The sequence below is a fragment of the Symphodus melops genome (genome assembly GCF_947650265.1).
Source record: "Symphodus melops genome assembly, chromosome: 18".
Lineage (NCBI taxonomy): Eukaryota > Metazoa > Chordata > Actinopteri > Labriformes > Labridae > Symphodus > Symphodus melops.
In genome coordinates, this window is record NC_136708.1 from 9138752 (window position 1) to 9157716 (window position 18965).

The following is an 18965-nucleotide window of genomic DNA, read 5'->3' on the forward strand; positions in this document are numbered from 1 at the left end:
AACCAGTAATGATTGTGGTTGGAATTTGACAGGAGGAATAGATATTTCAGGCCTTAGCATGTTTATAACTGTAAAAGTGAACATTAAAATGTGCCCATTTCTCATTAGTTTTAACACCTCTCCTGTAGTTTGGCTGTTTATCAGAGCACCCTGCAGTCCAGAAACATAGCACAACAAAGGTGAAGCTCGCTAGAACCGGCAACAATTTGTAAATCACATACACGGCTCCCTACAGATCCCACAGCCCATCAATAATTCAAACAAGACTGACACGTTTTTGAATCGAGCGAGATAATTCCTCCCGTCTGACTGTGCGTCGGGGGGCAGCACGTAGATGCTCGTCGGCGTTCATGCGCGCGTGACACCGCGAGGTGTTTGCGCCTCTGCGCCAGAAACGGCGAGGATGGAAGAGCGTCTGCAGATGCCTCTGATGCTGAATGCTTCTGGTGAGATAATCAACCACAGTCGGCGCCAAGTGAGAGACAAACCGCAGGGAAGTCATTAACAAACCAATGTCTCAAGAGACGGGAGAGGGGGAGCGGCTGATAGGAGAGGAAAAGATGAGTGGAAGGGCAAGGTGAGAGGAGGAAGGAGATAGGAGTGGGAGGAGGAAATATAAGCAGTGACTAGAGGTGACTTAAACAGACGAAGCACCCTGGAGAAAGCAAGAGCAGCTAAATGGAAGTGTGACTGAGAAAAATATGAAACAGGGATACTTAAACAGCAAAATAATGGGACAGCAACTTCTGAACAGGGAGACAGATAACGCTGAGAGAGGAAACCAATGCAATGATGAAAACAAATGAATAATTTACAGTGTCAGAATAGTGATGGAATGCCACTCATCGACTGTGTTAATTTTTTGGGGGGGGCCATAAAAAGACACGGATGGCGACGCAGGGCTGATTAGTTGCCATTTGCTGTGGAGAAGTGCGAAAGTCATCAGCAGCTAAATTAAAGGATGTGCGAGTGTGAATGAGGGGAAGAACTTTTGGAACGCTCCACCAATGGCTTGACTAGAGATAAGTGCATCCATAGTCTTAAATTATATCTGTTCCTTTCATCTAATTACAGCTAAAGGCTGGAGCAACCGTGAAGTTATGACACACACACACACACACAGGACTTTACTTCCCCTGTGTCTGTGTGTGTGTGTGTGTGTGTGTGTGTGTGAGTGAGTGATGTGACTGGTTTATCTTGAATCTATCTGCACTCCATTAACAGTGTGTTACATTGCCCTGATGCTATCTGCATCTGCTCAACACCAAAGATTCCTGCGAGGCAACACAAAGGGCTGCAAAATCCCTTTTGTCTATTACTCGTTACAGCATATACTCACCCGTTAAGGGTTGTACAAAAGTCCATGCATAGTGTTTGAACAATACCTGAATAAGACACTTGTGAACATGCTATGTCTGAAAAGCCTCATCATATAAAAGCCTCGCTATAGCATCCGCCAATGGACAATTCATGCTCTGACAGTGAAGGTTAAAAAAAAAAAAGGAGTTGCATTCTTCTTTCATTTGCTCCCCCTTTGTAGAGGCATGAGTCAATTACACTTACAGCAAACAAATCAAGGCTGACAAATGAAACAAGGTAACGTTCGCACGTCCACCGTGTTTCTCCCTGCTTGGCACAAATCGCTCCGCAATAATCCTTGGGCAGAAAACAATTAGGGATGAAATAAAACTAATTCAATGTTGTGCCACACTCGCCCCTAGGAGAGTGACAAAGCTAAGTGGTGGCCATGAGAAATGCTGTTGTTTACTCGCCTGCGCCGGTCTGATTACGTGTGTGTTTGTGGGTTTAGCGTGTATGAGTACACATTGCAATTACAGCACACAAGGATGCTGATCAAGGAGAGAGAAGAGGACTGATGCAAGGTGACACGAGGTGAAAGGAAAACTTCAAAGATGACCGCAAAGATTCAGTTACCATGCCTTCCAAATATTTAGTAGTTTTACATTTGTGCGCGTTAAACTGTCCACTATTTATTGAACCCGAACACTCCCTCAGGTAAGGCAAGGTTTGGCATGAATGTTTATGATTATAGCACCTACATTTGTGATTGTAGTCGCGACAGTAACAGTGTGAAGGTCCGCTGATGTCTCAAGAAACAGGTTGTGTAACACATCATGCTGATGAGTCAGCTTCACAAGCATCAAGATTTTGATGTGTAACAGATAGTTTGACGGGCAGACAAAAAAAAAAAAAAAAAAAAAAAAAAGAAGCATGCTGGAAATGTAAGCGATAAGGCAAACCAACAGCGTACACTTGGGTAATGGGTAATGCAGTGTTGCCTTTCCCGGAATCTCTTGGATTAAAAGGATATGTTATTAAATCAAATGCAGCCATTTGCCTCTCGGTACAGCACACACTGTCCCTCTTTACCAGCTGAGGCTTCTCCTTGTAAATTGTATCCCTCTCTCATTCTCTCTGACTCCCTCTCCCTCTGTCCTCTCTTATTCTACTGTAAACTCACACAAGTATGAAGACACTGCAGCGTACATCACTTTTTGTGGCTATTTTTCTTTGCTAGTTATTAATGTAGAACGATGACGGATCTATAACCTGCCTACACAGCTCGCATTGATTCTCCATAATGAAGAAAGCATCGATGTGCCCAGCCAACCGACCCATTCGAATCACTTAACCAATCTGACATGCTGCTAGTGACTGACAGTTCTAGGACCACAGGATCGTTTTTCTTAGTTAGTTCTGGTAAGAAGGAACATGTAAACGCTTGACGTTATTTTTTTTGGTCCATTTATGCCTTTAGGTGATAGGACAGCTGAAGAGAGACAGGAAATGTTGTGAGGAGAGAGAGAGAGAGAGAGAGAGAGAGAGTGGGAGACCACATGCAGCAAAGGGCTGTGGTCGGACTTGAACCCACAGCCTCTGCACACGGGGCACGCAACGAACCGCCAGTACCCCTTAATGTTGTAATCTGACCGGAAAACTGTGAGCCTTCGCCTAATTCTTGGACACCCAAACACAATCCCCACACTCACGGACTCGCAGACACGTTACCAGTAGGAGTGTTTCGTGCATGTCCTGCAGTCAAATCACCCTGCGCATGAGGCTCTGATGTGGACTCACCAGATGACGCTCCTATCTTTATCTTTATCTTTACTTTCCATTAGTCCGCATTTTTGGTGATGGGATTTTCAAGCTCCACAACTAAAAGGTAAATAAATGTCTGGATAGAAGAAGTGTTTAATAAGCTTGAAAAAAAATGTAAACATACTGTAGGAAGCATGGACAAGACGGGCAAAATGTAGGTTTAGGATTATCTGTGAGTTCCGAAATGAAATGAATCACATCAGTGGGTATTTATGGTCTTTTTTGAAGAGTTGTTGATGGTTTTTATTTAAATACTCACAAAGGTCTAGACAGATCTGAGCCCTTAAACCACAAATATCAGTCAAAATATCTTCTTATGTAACGCCACCGTGTCTCTGCCTCTCGCTGTGATCTCCACTTCCACCCTTGCTCCTCAGAGGAATGCCACTAACAAACCCCAAAACAAGGTTGGGCAGAAGATCTGATTAGCGCACAGGGCTAACAGGGACACATTGACCGATGGAGAGTCCAACAATGCTTTACACTCCCCACCCGTCGCTACTCTTTCATTCCTGTGGCAACGCTGATCAAAGAGCGACAGAAGGGGGGAGACGCAGGGAGGGAAAAGAGAGAGGAGGAAGAAGGGATGGCGTAGCGGTGGAGTGCTTATGTGAGGAACAGCTCTAGGCGCTAGTTTAGAATTAGCAAGTACCTTTCACCAACGCTCGTTATATTTCTTGTGTCTGTTTACTGTTGTGGTCTCTCCTATGTCCTTTCTCTGCAGAATATATCATTATTAACACCCTTTTTCTACTTCTTATGTGTCTTTTTATTCAAATGTGATTCATCTGTTCTATTTCAATCCTCAAAATCACTGGGATATTTCCCCATACTGATTGCAAACCTTTACAATTACAACCATGACGGTGTGTTCACAGCACACTATGGATTGTCGACCTTTGCATTTCCAATAAGCAAATAAGCAAAAGTGCAACTGGTCACATGCAACAAGTCCCTTATTACATGCCTGCAAAATCCTTTTGACATGGCGCAGCAAGTGTGTACGTAGACGCACGATATTTGTGCTTCAACCATTATCACATTTCACAAGGTGTTTGGATAACTAATTAGGCTGCTATGCTCTGTGTCTGCAGGGATGAGCGAGAGAAAACCAAAGGGAAGGATGAAATCAAAGAAGGAAAATGTGACTGCAGCAACACGCGAGTGGGGGGGGGGGGGGGGGGGGGGGGGAGACAACAAAATTAACACAAAGTAGAAAAATATGCCGGGGATTTGCCTGAGACGAGGAACAAATGGTGTAAAAGGAGAGTGCCTGCTTCAGCATTCCATACATTCCAGCTAAAGTTACCCATATTGTTTAGTAAACTGCATGTTCACGAGCCGACATGAGTCAATCTTCGGGACAGTATAGGATACCAACATGGACCTGGAGCTTGTAAAATTGTGGTTAAAGAGGTTAAAAAAACAAGGTCAATGGCAAGGACTTTATTGGCAAAAATACAGATGTGTATGTTTTATTTATCCGAGAAGAAATGCAGGGCTAAGCAGGATTTATGCGGGAACTAGCTGCGTCTCAGTTCTGTTAAATAATGTATCTTTACTCTAACCAGTAGTATTTCCGGATGAGCCATGTTAAGGATCGTTCTGCTCGGAGAAGAGAAAGGAGAGGAGGGAAACCGGAGGACTCAAGTGATGCTACACGACAGGAGGAATCATGGACCTTCTTTTTTGTTTGTTTGTTTTAAGCGACAGACAAAACCCCTTATTGGATATCCCTGGACTGGTTCCCTCGATTGATTGGAAATGTCACAACATCCACAGCGTTTAATATGAGAGACAGAATGGACCTTAAAACAGGAGCTCAAGGGACACAATAAAGACACTTAAAGGAGCAATATTTAGCTCAGGCACCTAGCATTTGAAATTGTTACTGCGGTCCAAATTCAAATCACTGAGTACTGAATCCTTATCACTATCATCTTTCATGGTTAAGGCTGCAGACGTGTCAATGAGTTGTGGGACGCAGCTTCAGAGCATGCATGTGAGATGTGTTTATCTCTACTTTTATATGCATGCGAGACAGCATTATGTATAAACAGCAGAAGGATATTGCCTCTGACTTTAGTTTAAAGCTTGCAATATCTATCCCGGAACTATAAATCACAGCAACAAAAAAAAAAAAAAAAAACAGCAAACAAGTTGCTTTTTATCAGTTAATGGGATCTCAACGATAAACTGCAGATTATCGGGGCTTCAGCTAAGAGCAATGGTTAAACAGTTTTTTGGCATCATTATCTATAGAGAGGGTAGCAACGGATCTACAAGAATGTGACAAAGAGAGTATAGCTGAGGAAAAAAGCGTAATGTGTTTTTTTGTGTGTGGGTATTGTTTTCACTAGGTTTAGGAAAATAGAGATTGCTCTGACTTGAATGGCAAAAAAGATTTCAGTGGACAAATTCTCCTTTTCACAAATTGACAATCAATGTTATTCGTCTTGATGTCAAGTTCTGACTTCCTTCTTTATTACAGGCTGATTGTTTGAATTGACTGCAAACAAAAGAAGTCACGCAAGGAGTGAAAAAAAAAAAGAATCTACATCAAGCCTCCATAACCAACCTGCTCTTTCTCTCCACAATGTGACATCCAGACGTGCTATGCATTTTAAAATGAGCCGCACATTCATGCCGATGATGCTTCATGAACCTTAGGTAATTGCAAAGTTGTAAAGGAAGTGATTTGTAGAAGTTGTGGTGCAAACTAAGAAAATTAAATCCACAGTGTGAGAAAGACATTGCATCTGCCTCCCACCATACCTCTGTTAGTAAATGTTTACAACTCCTTACCCTAAAATACTCCTTACACCTCATGTTATATACTGTGTTATTGTTTTGTACATTTAATATTTTGCAAACCTGTGAAGGCTCAAATTGACCACAAAAATAGTGCAAATGTATTTGTGCTCACTAGCAAAGGCAGGGCAAGGCACAACACTTGCAATTAAAGCACATTTCAAACACACACCAAATGAAAAGTGTTTTAAACTTGTCAGTGGTGAGGATGAGAATAGGTCACTTAATATCAATGGGTAATAAAAGAAATTTTCAACAATATACAAAAAGCAATCAATGCTGGATATGAAATCATAGAATATGATCCAAAAGGGGAGTAGATATAGAAACTATTTATTATTAAGCAAAGGAATATTGGGAAACGATGTAGTAAATTGCCCATTGTAAAAAAAAAAAAAATTGCATTGGGAAAGATAGTTAAGCAAAAATCACCCTGTCCTAACTGATAAAAGAATCACCAAAAGAAAAGTTGTCATCGTCTTTTTTATAAGAGATACCGAAAACTCTCATGCGAGACATGTGAACACAATCCACCTGATTTTGCAAAGTCCGTAGAAAGTTTTCACATCAGCATCTTTGTCTGCTGACAAAAGCAGAAATGATCGCCCTCTGCTGCTATGACACCTATCGCTAATCACATCATGTTTTTGTTTTTTTTCAATCTTTTAAATCAGTCTTCATTACTCCAAACAACATTATTTTACATTCTACATTTAACCCATTTTTTGCACAGGACTAATGTAATTAAATAAAGGCTCACATGGGCTGTACAAAGCTGAAGGTTTGATTATGTACTTTATTTTATGAGGACTCACATTTGCTCAAATGTGAGCACGAAGCACTACATAGGCCTAATTAGGCCTCTATTTTTAGTGATGTTGTTTTCGTCCCTGAAGGTTAATACGACTCAACAAGCTGCCCCCCCCCCCCCCACACACACACACACTAAAAGTGCTGCTTTCTTTTGAATTAGTGTAAGCACAGTAGAAGTTGATGTGACACATCTTTTGAAAAAAGAAAAAAGTGCAGTGCACTGACTATTTCATGTTTTGTCTCGGCAAGGAAAACATCTCCTGTCACTGCTGAAGTGTCTGTTGTTAAGAACAATGATAGGACCGGGGATGGGAAAATGTCAATAGCAATCCTTGCAATGAGTGATAAACAGAATGTTGGGTATAAATTCACAGCCATCTAGTTGATTATTTCTCTAATCTGGGGTTGCAGGGCCCAATAATTCTGCCTCACAGGTGAACAGGTGTCATAAATCTCCACATCGTTTCACTTTTTCCCCACGCGAGATGATGAAAAACAAACTATCACTCTTCCTCCTGTTTTGAGCCGACTGTCGTTAAGACTGGCGTTGATAAGTGGCAGTCTCTCCATTAACAGGCCAGACTCACAGGAATCATAAATCCTCCAGTGTGTGTGTGTGTGTTTGTGACAGTGTCTGTTTGCACATGTCTGAGGGAGTGTATGAGAAAGATCTGACATATCAGACAGTGGATATATGTGTGTGTGCATGCTGTTGAACCAGATAAAAGCATCATGACAAACAAATAAAAGCAATGCAGCCTTGAAGCCATATTTCTCTCTCTCTCTCTCTCTCTCTCTCACACACACACACACACACACACACACACACACAGTGCTCACATGGATTTCCTGATGACATGTTACCATATCAGCACGTAGAGCTCCGGATCAACAGACAAAGAAGAAACGTGTGTGCAAACAGACATGGAACACGTGCACACGGTGGAGTCATTTCCCAAAGTGTGTGTGGTGAGAGATTGATGGCCGAAGCCTTCACTGAAGAAGAGTTATTGCTGTGGCAAGCGTTCCCACAGGAAGTGCCACTGTATGTCACCCACTCTCACCCTGATCGGCAAAAATCGCCTCTACAAGCTTGACTCAATGACTCACACTGCAACTGTTCACACACACAGAATGAGACATGTACACACACCAACACTTCAAATGCTGGGAGACACAGGGGATTGAATTAACACAAGCTTTATTGATTTATGCTAGCAGTTACTGCTGAGCTGCACAGGAATCTCTGTTAAGTGACCGGCACTAACTTAGAGGTGTTGGATTCAGAAAATACAACAGCACGAAAGCTAAGTACAAGTGTAACAGAGTATGCACTCGAACAGCAACATGATAAAAAACAAAACTTTTGTTCCAAAAAACTGAAATCTATCAATGAATCTGTGAAGCTCAAGGTCCTCTGTGAAGAACAAACAATTTACATTGTTGAAAGGTATTTTTACCTTTTGTAATATTTAAAAATAGCTTTGCAGAAGTCATATGTAACCACTAAAAAAAATTATTGTTTGTAATTTATAAGGTGTCAGCCTTTGAATTTTCCTCTCAATTAGTGATGAAACTTGTCTAACAGCTTATAGTGTATTCATTTAGTTATCTGACCTTCATCATTAACGTTTGGTTCAGTTGAATTAAATTTAGTTATATCTGTTGGAGGCAACTCAGCCGAGCGTGCTTTAACAACATCAAAAGTAATTCCAGTTTAAAAAAAGAAAAAAAAGAATGGAATATGGTTGATAAATTGATTCATGTGCATCATCCTGATTCAATAAAGTAATGAAATTAACAAAAATGTCTGCCAGCCCCGGGTTGACACAAAAGGCAATTTTATTGCATTTTTGAATCAAGTGGCGACCTCCGGTGTTGAGAAATGAAGCTGAAATTGGTCTGATTAGCTCACGTTTTGATCGGCACACACTGTATGAGGGGAGCATTTTTTAAAAACTCATCCGTTTTGATTTTTATGAAGGGTAAGTGATATTTACAATGGGGTGTGACGCTGACCTGATGAAAAGGTGGGCGGAGTGTTACAGTTTGTCCAGAGGCTTAAAACTTGCCTCAGCTCCAGCTCTTTACCTGTTGTTAGGTTGACTGAAAGTTTGGTTAAAACAGCATGGCAACCGCAAGCTCTGGGACTCCAATGCCCCCTGCAGTAACAGACAGATTACGTCACTCAGGTTTTTTTTTTTCCATTGATATGTATAGTCATTGGTTTCATGCTTGTTATCTTCCTGAAAGGTTTGAACTTGCAATATCCAATATCCAAATTGCCCACATTGTCCAACCAGCAGAGCAAAGGCAAAAGAAAATGTTCATATATTATCATATATCGTATTGAAAACATGGGAATCAGAAAATCTTCACATTTCAGAAGCTGTGACCAGACATTTTAACAGGAAAAATCAAAAAATCACCAAATGGTTGACAATCAATGAGTCTGATAATATTCCCTATTTCCTATATATTTGTTAGGATTTATTTACAGCCTGCTTTTGTGACTTTAGATGTTAGAGTTGTACTGTAAGGCTGAAATGACAGCTTAGAACGACGAGTGCCAATCTAAAAATATGTACAAAAAAAATGTTTTATTCCAATCCCGCATGCACTGTACAGGCACTTATGCTCTCAAGTGCTTGCCAAATAGCAGAAACGTCTGTGAAACATTTCAAGTCTGCAAAATTACAGGGCTCACAGTTTTCCAGCCCACTGCCATTTACTTTGTGCTTAAAAGTGTGTCGGAGTGTGTGTGTGTGTGTGTGTGTGTGGTGTTCACTTTATTCCAATAAACCTTGATTTTGTTGACACTGAATTAGCTTGCCAAGGCAGATTGCCCACTCGCAGATCCCCCTTGCACACACACACACACACACACACACACACACCTACACACACAGACACACACACACACACACACACACACTGAGACATTCCAACCTCAAGGCACCGAGGGCTGACTGTAGTGGCAATGCCACTCCCAGCACCATGCACTAGTGCTCCTTATTTAGGTCCAATCCTGCCCGCTGGCTAAAAATCTGTCCCTTTCACGCCTCCTTCTCCTCCTCCTCCTACTCCTCTCTCCCTCTTCCCCTCCCAAGCTAGACTGCCGGGGCCTTAAGTCCTCCACTCCATCACTGAGAGGAAGGCATGTGGAGAGAAAGACGCCTTCACAACCCCTGATAGCTTTTCCCTCTGCTGAACTGTACTCAGTGTTTCTGGATTGGCAGCTACAAGTTAAAATGTGACACAAAAGCAGAGAGACATGCCTTTTACAAGGAAGGATTGTTGGCTGTTGTGCAGAGTGACAGTGAATGAGCTGATAGAGGTTCATTGTTTTGCTTAAAGTTAAGCTAGCTGTTGCTTTAGCGATTTGAAATCTCACAGACTACTGTTACTACTGCTAGAATACAATCCCTCGTTCTTGTACAGGGTTAGTATAATAACTCAAATTTGACTGCACATGAATGACTTGATAAGCTTTCAACTGGCCAGTTTTACTGCACAATTAAAATGTAATCAACTGTTGTTCTTTTGGCAACAGGAAACTGCAAGACATGAAAGCATAAGTTAAGTAGTTTTGCATATACAATTTGTGAAGATATTTTTAAAGATGACATAGTTATAATCACTTTTAGTTTTTTAGGGAGCCACAAAATATTTGAATATACGTTGTTTTTTTTTTTTTTTGTTTGTTTGTTGTTGTTGTTTTTTTCAAATCAACTTGCAAAAGTCGAGCTGTCCCTCCAGGTTTTCAAAAGTGATTTTGTGATTTTTATTTTCTGCGATTTTGTGCAGCCTAAAATGCCAGATTTTTAGGCAGCTTGTTTAGTAGTCCAAGGGTGATGGTTTAATTTTGTAAAAAATGTAACACAATTTAGTTTAACTATACAACATGCCTCTTTTGGCATGTAATATTGGAGTTCAGCCTGCTCTCAATCGCAACATGTCAAATGCTGAGGCTTGGTCAGCTGCCCAGTGCTTTAAATCATGACTCATTAGATTCCCCTGTTGTGTAATTGTTATCCACCATTCAATAGACTTGTGGTTGTGGTAACTGCCATGTGAAAAACATAGTTGTTTGACAGGACAGTGATTAAAAAAGTAAATTGGGGAATGAAACGCAGTCTTTTACTAGTTGTTTTTTTTTGTCTAACTGGAATGAAAGTCTCACTCGACATTAAGGTCACTACCATGACAACAGAGCCTGCACGTGCCAAACTGGCAGAGGAACGGTACCTTCAGCTTCTTATTTTGAGGATTAGGACGGCAGACCCAGCTGCTATACTTAACTCATTCCCCGCCATTGACGAGATTTTCCGTCATTTGGAACGGAACGCTTCCCCGCCATTGACGGGATTTTCCGTCAATTGGTGTTTTCAGTGAAATACGACAGGGGGCGCTCTGACGGATGTCGTGAAAAAGTTACAGGACTGTGATGCCAAAAACCAACAAACAAGACCACCCGCGGGAAAGTAAAGAAAAAACAAACAAACATCTTCTTCGTCCTTATTTTCTAGCGGGCGGAGTTCGATCAATCTGTATGTGAGTTTGACGCGCGTCAAAAAGTCAACATTAGCCGTATAGATATGAGATAAAAGCTCTTGAACAGTACAAACATGCCGGCGCCAGCAAGGAGATATTCGGCTGCGGAAGCTACAGAGTTAATTATAGATACAGACTCTGATAATTCATTTTTTGACCTCCGTGAAACTGATCTGGATGAAGGCAGCAACGGCGACAGCGAATGGAGGGATTCAGGACCTACATTCAGACCTTCAGGACGTGTAAGAGGTAAGATATGATCACGTTATTTTTTGATTTACCGTGATAGCATACGCATCTGATAACGTCACGTCGAAATAACATATCCCTCAGTTTTGTACATAAACTATGTACCAAACAAATTTTTGACGGACTTTTTATTGTAATTTTCCAGACACAGAGTCCAGGTCTCAAAGATTTGGTGAGAGGTGTAAGGAGAATTCATAAAGGGATCAGGGAATGGTATTTAGGTTTCTCTGACAATCCAACCGTGTGGCTCTACTTTATGAACTTCATTTTATTTTAAAGCCATAAAAGAATCGAATAATCTTAAACTTTGCACAAATCTTCGAACTTTCACCTGTCAAGTAAAAAAAAATTGGCCTGATTTACCAAGATCTCAATTAAAGTACTAAATTGCGTGTTCACCGCAAAAGTTTGCACGTTTGGCTTGTGGGCGTTTTGCGGGTGATTTACTAAGAACATTTGCGTGAATGACGTCAGGTGCAAACCTTGTGGAGGCCGTAGTATTTCTGTCAGGCTTTTGCGTGTTCTACTGGTTTATGTCACAGAGTTTGGACGGAAAGCTGGACGACTGCAGGCGCAAAATAGATATTAGTTAGAGGCAAATGAACGTCCAGTATTTTCAAGTAATAGCATATAAATGTGAATATAACAAAAGGAAAAAGTGGCTTATAAGAAAACCTTTTTAAATTAAACACGGTCCTCTGTGGCACTGGTGCGGAGTGTGTGTGCCACTCGTGCCATCGTTGCGCACCAGAAGCTGGTCAGCGCTGTGTCTGATCGGACATAAATCTCACGGCAACAAGTACAGAGGTACTGCAATGTTGGCGAGAAGAGGACAATAGGACGACATAATGTCAATGTGGAAATTCTTTAGAATGCAGACGCTGTGAATGTTCAGTTACAGTTTAATCATGGCATTTCTTTTAAACTATTATTGAAGCAAGATACAAAATAAATGCATACCATTCATTTTTCTGTCATTTAAACACGTTAACACGTCTTTTATTGTGCCTATGTCTCCTCCTAACTGCAGCGCATAACACTGGGGCTCTTGGATTAGCTTAGACTTTCTTTTCAAAGGTGTTAAATTCAGACACCGTCACAACCACTGCAATTTTTTGCCTGGCTTGGTAAATCACATGTACTAACTTAACTTCTTTGCATGTTCTCCTCCCAGTATTTTGCGCACTTGGGCAGAAACGCCTCGTTATGCATGTTGATTAAGGCAAACGTACTAAATGAACAGTACGTGTTGTTTTGCTCATATGAAAGACGCAATCCTCACTGCACGCTGTTAGTAAATCAGATAGCACATTTTTTGCTGGTGGTATCAAGTTTGCACACGTTTTAATACACGCAAACATTTAGTAAATCTAGTCCATAATGTTTTAATGTCTGTATATTGTTCTATGCCTTTCTTCTCTTTTATGGAGTGTGTGTGTGTGTGTGTGTGTTTGGTTATGTGTGTGTCTTTGTTTGGTTCTAATAATAATAATAATAAATTTTATTTCCATTTATTTATGCATTTATTTTCATGACACTCAAGGTTGCCTTACAGAGAAATCAAAACAACACAAAACGACATGAACACAATCAACTACATAAAAAGAAAACAACAGTGAGGAATGTGGGGGTCATACGGAATAGGCTGGACTAAAAAGGTGAGTAACTGAAAAACATTAATTATGTCTTCAATTAATAATGCGTTTTTGTTTCTTTTTTCAGCCGGCAGATATTGACAGCCGGCACCTGCGGCCTGCTGGGCGTGCCACAGGTGCCGGCTGTCAATATCTGCCGTCTGACACGTCACACGCTGTCAGTGAGACTCTGAAGAAGGTGAGAGACATTCGCCGAAACTGTCAGGTAAAAGAGCTTCATGTACTCTAATACTTTGTCTGAAAAAAGAAACAAAGACGCATTAAAAAGGTGAGTTTTGAGCTGAGATTTGAAGGTGGGGAGATATAGCGATATTATTGTGCCACATTGGCGAGAGGCCGAGAAGACAGTTCCAAGAGCACAGTGATTAAAAATGCAGCCAGCAGAACGAGCCAATCAGAGATGGGGTGGGGGGGGGGGAGTAATTCTGATTGGCTGTTTACATCCAAACTGCGTAGCTCCCAACGGAACTGTAATCTCAATGGGACCAACCTGGGTTATTTATTTTAAAATATAACTGTAGTTGTCAAATGAAAGTAAAAAGAATCCAAATGTAAACTCAAAATCACATTTTTTCTTGAAAATACAAAAGTTTTACAAAAGTGCTGTTTTCTCAGCTTTTTGTCCGGAATGTTGTTTTTTGTGTGAAAATGGCTGATATTCAAGTGCTGATAAAAAAAGATTGAATGAGGTTTGAATAAAATAGTTTTTTGTATATGAAAGAGGCTCTGATCTTTCTTTTGATGTATTCAATATTTACATATTCAAAGAACAAAATACTCTGTGGGTCTTGAAAGATTGGTGAAAATGGTGAAAAAGGCTGGCGCTGGCTGGCAACCATTCTAGAATTCTCTGGCGGGGAAAATGTTAATGTGTTTGGAGAGAGAACAAGTTTTGCAGTTTGACTACTTTGATGAGGGGCTCTTCAACTCGTGCTTTCAAGTGTTCTCTTCCATTACTGAAGTTACGGAAGTTGCAGCTGTGACAATGCATCCTGACCATGTAAAATCACTCCACATGGACAAGCATAAAATATTACTGTAAATCTCAAGGTCTCTCATGTTGAAAAGATGTTGTTGAGTTACAGTTTGCATTTGTGATCTTCCACAACACTGAGGTTGCAAGATGGTCCTAACCACTAAATCATTACAGCCCCTCTGAAAATTACAGCTCAGCTTATTTACCAAAAAACAAATCTCCACAGGAAGTGTCTGCTTGCAATTCACCTATATATGACTGTGCATACTCATTCCCCCCTTTCAAACAATGCAAAGTTCCAGTATACATTTATTTTTTTTGCATTCCCTGACGTTAGCTGGGATAAGCAGTTTAATGAAGTGCTGCAGCAACAGACTGACTCATGATAGTGACTCATAAAGCAGCTCCTGCAGGAACAGACACACTCACAAACACAAACCAGGTGCTTATACACCGAGCAACACATGCACTTATAGCCAAACCGACCCGTACACCAGCGTCTTCCTGATAACAACAAATTCCTTGGCTTTGCTTTGATTGAAGGGAATAAATAAACAAATAAATAAATAAATCTAACGGATAGGGACTCCTTTGAAAAATAAATCAAAGGTTATCTTTTAAACGCCAAGTGAGGCAAAACATTCATTTTTGATGATGACTTCGGATCAAAGGAAGAATTCCCAGCTCCACATCCTATGGCGTGATATACATGAAAGAGTGATCAACTGCAGGGAACGCAGCATGCAGGACACAAAATGGAGAACAGGCAGAAGAGATAAAAACATCTTTTTTTTAATCGGTGTGGAGGAAATAAGGAGAAGTAGAGGAGAAAGAGGAGCAAGAGCGATGGAGGTAAAATGACTTTTGACACAAGTAGGAGATGAGAGCAAAAGGAGAACTGAACCATCAGATGTGCATCTTCGTGTGTGTATGGAAATATGGCTGTGACTGTGTGTAGGGGGGTGTAAATATACATGTATGTGCTGGCAGTCTAGGGAGAAATATTCCAGCCTTTTCTATCTTTTTAAAGTCTCACTTTCACAAAATGCCTCCTTTGAAAAGAGGAATTCTGGTCAGAGACAACACAAGAGAAATCCAAGAGAGATCTGTGAGCTCCTGAACGCTGCTTCTGCTTCCCACTCTCCTTCATTTGTTCTTTATAGTCTCTCTTTTCTCACCCCTCATTTCCTTTCTTTTTTTCTTTTTTTCAAATACATTTTCTTTTTTCAGAGAGAGTGGAACGCTTCCCCGTCATCCCGCCAGAGCATCAATATACAACAGAGCCCAGAGGTCCAAACAGGAGAAAAGGCTGAGGAGAAAACGCGCAACAGCAATCCATAATGGATTTTCTTCTCCCTTTCATTCGCTTTCTGCAGGGAGATGCAGCGCAGGCAACACTGGCACAGAATGAGAGACGCAAGGAGGGAAGAGGAGGGGGCAGGGGAAAGGTGAGCGAGATTTCGACGGGGGTAGAAACTGAGAGTCCAACAGGGACTCAAAACGGCATCAATAACAAAAGCCCTGAAGAATATTCCTCTCATGCGTCCCTAGAGGGCTTGTATGACATATGCTTTAATCTGATTGCAAGGCTGAGCTCAAAGCAGAAGGTGACGGGAATCAAAAAGCAGCTTTTCATGTAGCTTCCACTGATCAAATGCAGCAATTGTCGCTAATTAAGTTAGCCTGTATGTGAGGGAGTGCCAAGAGGTCTGACAGATATTAGGCTGCAAAAATACATAAATGCATCAGTGAAAAGCTGCTCTGTATCTGATCATCCGAGCTAATACAAACATATGTTGAGCTGTTTAGATGGCAATTTCAGCCAAACAATATTTATCTCCCAAATCCAGACTGGTTCAGTTGAACTGTGTAAACTAAATGAGCACTAAAGTCTGCAAACCAAAGAGCCAATATTTCAGTTACAGTTACAGTTTCAGCGATGTTAGCACAAGGCAGCACTTCCCCAGGCTGTTAAATTGACACTTTCATGACAGGATGAGAATGTTGATTCAGAAATTGTTTGTTTGAAACATCACACCCTGGTGAGTTTTATTCCATTTTTTATGCTCTGAGCTGTGAAGCACAAAATGGGCCCAGAATCCCAGTGAATAACCTTGGATGCTGTCACATTGTCCACAGAGTCCATCATGTATTAGTCACCAAAGAACACGCACAAACTGCCTCTGAATGCATCACTGATTACAGTCTTGATTATCCAGAAGTTTTGACTCTTTTCCAGTTTCCAGTCCACTGACTTCATCAACACCAAGAGACTCTCCAAAGGACAGTTTAAAGTCTAATGCGGGTGGGGTCCTAATTTGATTGTTTTCATTGGTAATGATTGTTTTTGTACATAAAGTGCAGTAATTAATTTGGTCTCAGAAAACAAAACAAATGGTTTTGACAGATTATCTACCGCTGGGTTTGGATAAAACCATCACTGAGTAAATTACTTATGATCCCAGAGTTGGCCAAACTAAACAAGGGTATTCAAAGCCTAAACCTTAAGAAGGAAGCTTGTCCAGAGCACCTGACACTTTGGTTTAATAATCAAGTAATACATGTGGCTAATCTGTTGGTTTGCATTAATCTGATCAAGAGCTAATCTTTTTTTTTTTTCTTGCCTCTTCATTGCTAACTTGTCTTAAACGGAAGCAATTTTTTTTATCCAGGAGATGTCGCCCACGAGCACTAGTATAACCCCCCTCACCGCCCGCCCCAAGAATGCTCTTTAGCGACACCACCGCCGTGTAGCCTCCACTCTGATCCAGCGACACACCTCCAACCCCCCTCCCCTTGTGTTGAATGAATGAGTTATCAAATGGAACGCACAATAATTAAGCACCATTGGTATAAACGGTGGACAAAATGTTCTGTGCCTCAAGCTGGAATTGCCTGTGGGCTGAATTATTGTTAGCAGGCTGTGTTAGCGATCTTTAGTTAGCTTGTAGCTTCACGTTGCATGTACATTGAGCCAAATTGGCCGCGATCTAAAAACACTTAAGTGACATTCAAATTAGCAGATTAGGCCATGTCATTTTTCCTTTCTTTAGTCCTTGACTAAAACAACTTTTATAAACAAAAGGACGGGTCGGCTGTCCCGTCCATAAACACAATGTCAATGCAGCTCAGAAAACACCACAGCCTGAGGCACTCTCGCTTTTCATTCATAGTAGACAGTCATGACAATGTAATAAATAATTTAGGCCCTTTTTTGAAAGTGTTCATTTATCAAAATTAGTCAAGTACCAATTAGTAATATGATTTGGATACATGGTTAGAGGGAGTATATTTAAATGTAAGTAATTTAATTTAACCATCCAAAAAGAATCTTTTAACTGCACAAAAACCTTTCTGTCAAATTTGAAACTCTTTGCCAGTACATCTACCCACCTTAATTGTTTGAACTAATTGTTTAACTATTTGAACAGCTTTTGTACATATCACATTTACAGAGTAGAAGTAGACATCATTTACCTTGTCCGCAGGTTCCCCGGGCTTGGTGGCCCATCATATACAGACAAGATGTCAAAATCCTCCTCCAGGGCGAAGCCTTGAAACACGAGCTGTATCCGGTTATGCTCCGCCGCCACAATGACCCATGTACAGTTGGCATAGTTAGGATAACCGTATGGGTAGCCGGGGCTCTCTATCGTCCCATTGGGACTGTGTAGTGTGTAACTGCAGTTTTGAGCTGTGGAAAGAAAAGAAATCAACTGTCATAATGAGTTCAAATCATGTTAGAAATTCTGAAGAATTTAAAGTGTATGGGAAAAGAAATAGGCACTCCACTTCAACCACTTATAGAAATCATACAAATGCACAGACACACACACACACACACACACACACACACTAACACACACATACACACAATCAAACACACACGGTCCAACAGTTTTCCTTAAGTGCTGCAACATTAATTATCACATACAGCGCGCAGCATGTGCCATTAATGTAGCAGTGCTAAATGGTATGCCCTCCCCCAGCTTTCACAACCTCCATCATGATACACTAGTTCACTCACCGGCCCCTTCCCCACATTAGTAATACATTCTCACATTAAAACACGACATGGCTGGAGGAGAGATACACTTGAGTACCACAGTAATTGCATTCATCTTACATTTTCTTCCACAACCGTTCTCGCTGACTTCCACTATAAATTTTAATCTTGTGTATTTTGTCATATGTCAGTGCAGAGCTTGGGGTGGATGTGAGGAGTGTGAGGCAGGACGGTGTGTGTGTGTGCGTGCGTGCGTGCGTGTTTCAAGTCTCTTGGCTAAATGACTTATCCTTCACTGATCTATAAGCACAGCTAAGACCTTTAATCAATGATAGGGATTTAGCTGTAATTAATTGGTAATGTGGTCTGATGTGTGATCGTGCTTATAGTTTGTGTAGCTCTGCCCGTGTGTTGCCAGAAGTTAACAATACAAATTTAATCCTCGACACATTTAAGTTGGTCATGGTTCTTGCCTCAAATAGGAAATAAGGCTAATAAAGTTATTTTCATCTTCAAAGCTACATTAGCATTCAGCTGTTATTGACAACATCACCTAAACAATCTCACACCATATGTGTTGTAGCGATGGAGCTAAAACAAGCAGGACTGCAACACATTGAGCACTGATTTCCTTTTCCAGAAAACAAAAAGCCAACCTAGGCAAAGTTATTGTTACACCGAAGCAACGTGCATACATAAATAACCTTGTGGAGGGACTAAATTAGAATGCCATGCAACAATACATGCTATTTATAAAAGTGATCTGTATTTTCTCTTT

At 40.9% G+C, this 18965-nt stretch overlaps 1 protein-coding gene across 2 annotated transcripts in view; it reads right to left on the reverse strand.

Moving 5' to 3' along the window:
* Positions 1–18965, reverse strand: part of csmd2 (CUB and Sushi multiple domains 2) — a 226631-nt gene that overhangs the window by 188268 nt on the left and 19398 nt on the right. For both annotated transcript variants that reach the window (XM_079368716.1, XM_079368717.1), the window contains one exon: positions 17659–17875. In XM_079368716.1, coding sequence (XP_079224842.1) covers positions 17659–17875 — 217 coding nt within the window. The remainder of the gene's footprint in view (positions 1–17658; positions 17876–18965) is intronic.